The sequence below is a fragment of the Octopus bimaculoides genome, chromosome 26, assembly GCF_001194135.2.
Source record: "Octopus bimaculoides isolate UCB-OBI-ISO-001 chromosome 26, ASM119413v2, whole genome shotgun sequence".
Classification (NCBI taxonomy): domain Eukaryota; kingdom Metazoa; phylum Mollusca; class Cephalopoda; order Octopoda; family Octopodidae; genus Octopus; species Octopus bimaculoides.
The window spans coordinates 23,898,565-23,902,181 of record NC_069006.1 but is presented as its reverse complement, the minus strand read 5'-3'; the positions used below and the strand labels follow the sequence as shown (position 1 = coordinate 23,902,181).

At 38.7% G+C, this 3,617-nt stretch overlaps 1 protein-coding gene across 1 annotated transcript in view; it reads left to right on the top strand.

The window, feature by feature from the left end:
* The window catches only part of LOC106876267 (septin-2), a 116,061-nt gene that overhangs the window by 105,579 nt on the left and 6,865 nt on the right, over positions 1 to 3,617 (top strand). Inside the window, exons 5-6 of the mRNA XM_014924758.2 lie at positions 2,766 to 2,900; positions 3,296 to 3,417. Coding sequence (XP_014780244.1) covers positions 2,766 to 2,900; positions 3,296 to 3,417 — 257 coding nt within the window. The remainder of the gene's footprint in view (positions 1 to 2,765; positions 2,901 to 3,295; positions 3,418 to 3,617) is intronic.

Here is a 3,617-nt window from a genome sequence, read left to right as displayed (position 1 = left end):
TGTGGCCAATAAAACGAATTAATTATTAATATTATTATTATTATTATTATTGTGAGAAGGAAGGCAGTGAGCTGGCAGAACCATTAGCCTGCTGGGTGAAATGCTTCGTGGCATTTCGTCCATCCTTACGTTCTGAGTTCAAATTCCACTGAGGTTGACTTTGCCTTTCATCCTTTTGGATGCCAGCATGGAAAACAGACTTAAATCGATGATCACACACACACACACACACACGCGTATGAATGCTAACATGATGTATTCGTTGGTATTCTTCCTCTGTCATCTCACAAATGTCTCTCTCTCTCTTCATTTTGAACTCTTTCAATCTTCTACCGAAATGGTTGAGTTTAACTCAATGGTGTGAGTGAGTGTAAGAGAAGTGGTGTTAAGTAGTTCTGTTGGCTGGGTTATCTCCAAGACAGCGTTGCCACGTTGACCCCAAAGGCAGAGGTCAAATACTACAAATGCCTAAGCTTCCATCAACTGATAAGTTTGTTTTTCTCTTCTCTTATTTACTCTCGGACTCAAACTGTTGGTATTATAGGGAATCGGTCAGTGGGTGGGTGGGTGGGGGTGCGCCCTTGCACAGGCATGGAATTGTGCACATGTATGGATGCACTTGCATACAAAAACACACACACACAAACATTTTCTCTCACTCTCTCTCCCTTTCTCTCTTTCCCTGTCTTTCTTTCTTTCTCTCTCCCTCTCTCCCTCTCTCTCTCTCTCTCTCTCTCTCTCTCACATACACACACTCATATGGTATATGCAGTCGTATAGATATTTTCTGAAAAATAATGCATATACACACACAAACATGTGGCCACATGCAATCACATGCAACCATATAAATACGCTCTCCTCCTCCCCCGACCCTCTCTCCTCAAAAATAATCCATGCACACGCACACACACACGTGTGTGCAGGCACAGAGTAATGACAGAGCTTTTCGCAGCATTTGTGCAAGATAACGGATGTAACATTTATCAGACTTGTAGTAGCGAGATAGGCAAAGGAGTGAAAGGAAGAGGAGAGGGAGATGAGGATGCTTGGTGGTGGTGGTGGTGCGGATGATGGTGATGACGAAAACAAACCAATGCTTGTGTTCATGATTTATAAAAGCTAAAAGATAAGTGGTTTTTTTTGTTTTTTTTTTGTTTTTTAGGCATTTATTTTTTATCATCTGAAACAAGGTGGAGTTAAGAGTCAAAACTTCATGTCTGTCTGTGTGTCAGTGTCTCTCTCTCTCTCTCTCTCTCTCTCTTCATGTTCTTGTTGGTCTCTCTCTTCATCTTTCACAAAACAGTCGTCAAGGAAAAAAACATAGTAAGCAGCTTGCCTCCCTACTGCATGATTCTGGGTGTCAATCTCGCTGCATGGCACCTTGAGCAAGTCTCTTCTACTGTAGATAACCTCAGGCCAACCAAAACCTTGTCAGTGGATTTGGTAGGTGGAAACTGGAAGAAGCCCTATGTGTGTGTGTGTGTTTCTGTTTATCCCCTTCAACCGCTTGACAACTAGTGTTGGTTTGTTCTTTAGAAATTTATCCTAACGTAGGTAATGGATGAATTGATTTTTACTGATATCTAGACTATTGAACACCTCAAAAATCATTTTAAAACGTATATTTTTTTTTTTTTAACCCTTATCATTCAGATTACTCTGTCCATTATAACGCTGACATCCATTCTCATCGTTTTGAATTATGCATTATTTCTGAACTTTGGGAGTTTGATGCTGTGATTGTTTATTTTGATAACAGCATTGTAGGGTAGGTATGAGAGGCCGAATCTGGCCAGTTTGGACCTAAAACAGGTAGGACATTTGGGCTGGATATGGCTGGTTTAAATGCTCAGGGGTTAAAGAATTACATTCCTGGAATAAGACTGGTCGAGACTAGATCTTTTAGAATGGCAATTTGCCAAACATCCATCATCCAAATTGAGTGGAGAAAATGATGTTATCTTTAATAAAAACAGGCTGTTCATTCCTGAACCTTATCATATCAAAGTTTGTTTTTTTTTCCTACAATTCCTGATACTCGCACATGGCTGTACAACAAACACCGAAGAATGGAAGGGTTTGTGTTTGGTGGTGGCCTAATCTTAGTAGAGATACTGAAGAATTTGTCAGATCCTGTGACGTGTGTGCTAAAATCAGATTTAGAAGCATTCCTTGACTGATAAGTGGTCTGAGTGCAGAGCCCCCTTCTTCGAAACATTGTAGAAGGACCTGAGCTACAACACAGAAGAAAGACTGGAAATGTATTCAGTCTTTTCTTATCAGATTTCCATTGAAATAAACATGCGTTATTTCAGCTATATATATATATATATATATATATATATATATATATATATATATATACATATATATATACATTTTATCTTTTACTTGTTTCAGACATTAGAGTGTGGCCATGCTGGGGCACTGCCTTGAAAGCTTTTTAGTTGAATGAACCAACCCTAGTACTTATTTTCTTGTTAAGCCTGGTACTTGTACTATCGGTCTCTTTTTGCTGGGCCACTAAGTTAGGGGAATGTCAGCACACAGCAGTATAAGAGGCCAGGAGAGGAGACAGAATATCTGTGGACCAGAAACTGGAATCTGTTTATAATCAAATTGATGACAATCAGGTCAGGATGTAGCATTTCTGCAAATGAAGTCAAGAATGTTTTACCAAACCCTGTGAAGAAGAATATTTGTTAGTCATTTTATTCATTAGTCTTTTTTCTAACTTTTTTTCTTTCTTCTTACCGTTTCAGTTTCACGCCAATTATTGAATATATTGATGAACAATTTGAGCGCTACCTCCATGATGAAAGTGGTCTAAATAGACGACATATCATTGACAACAGAGTCCACTGTTGCTTCTACTTCATCAATCCATCTAGTCATGGGTGAGTGAATGTCGCTTTTCTCTTATGTTTTGTGATTTTGATTTTTTAAATTATTTATTAACCCTTTAGAATCCAGATTCCTCTGTCAAACACATTACTTATTCATTCACATTGCTTTGAATTCATCATGCATTAGCTCATAGCTTTGAGATTGAGTGAACTGGAGCAATGTGAAATAAAGTGTCTTGCTCAAGGAGACAGTGCACCACCAGGAATTGAACTCAACGTCTTACAATCATTTTTAGCGTTCTCGTTTGTGAGAGCAGTTGAGTTTATTTCAGATATTCTCATTTAAAAAACCATCTCCGGCTAATCATTGAGAGGACATTGGTGTTGCCTTGGCAGAGGTCAACGCTCTCTGAGTGCTCTTGTTATTTATTGTTGTTGTTTTTCAGCCTGAAACCTTTGGATATTTCATTCATGAAAGCTGTTCACCACAAAGTCAACATTGTCCCAGTCCTTGCCAAGGCTGACACACTCACCAAAAAAGAAGTCTTGAATCTAAAGAGAAAAGTAAGTTGCTTTAGGATTTAAAAGAAAAATTGGATGTAATTTAGTTGTTTGATGGGTTGCCAGCAGAAATATTAAAAGCTTTTGATGTCAGTGAAGGAAGGACTAAAAATATGTCAGGACTGTTGCTATATTAACAAAGCTAAAGTCTGCAGAGTGAAACCACTTGGCACAGGCTGACCTTGGACTCTGTCGTGCATGCATTCT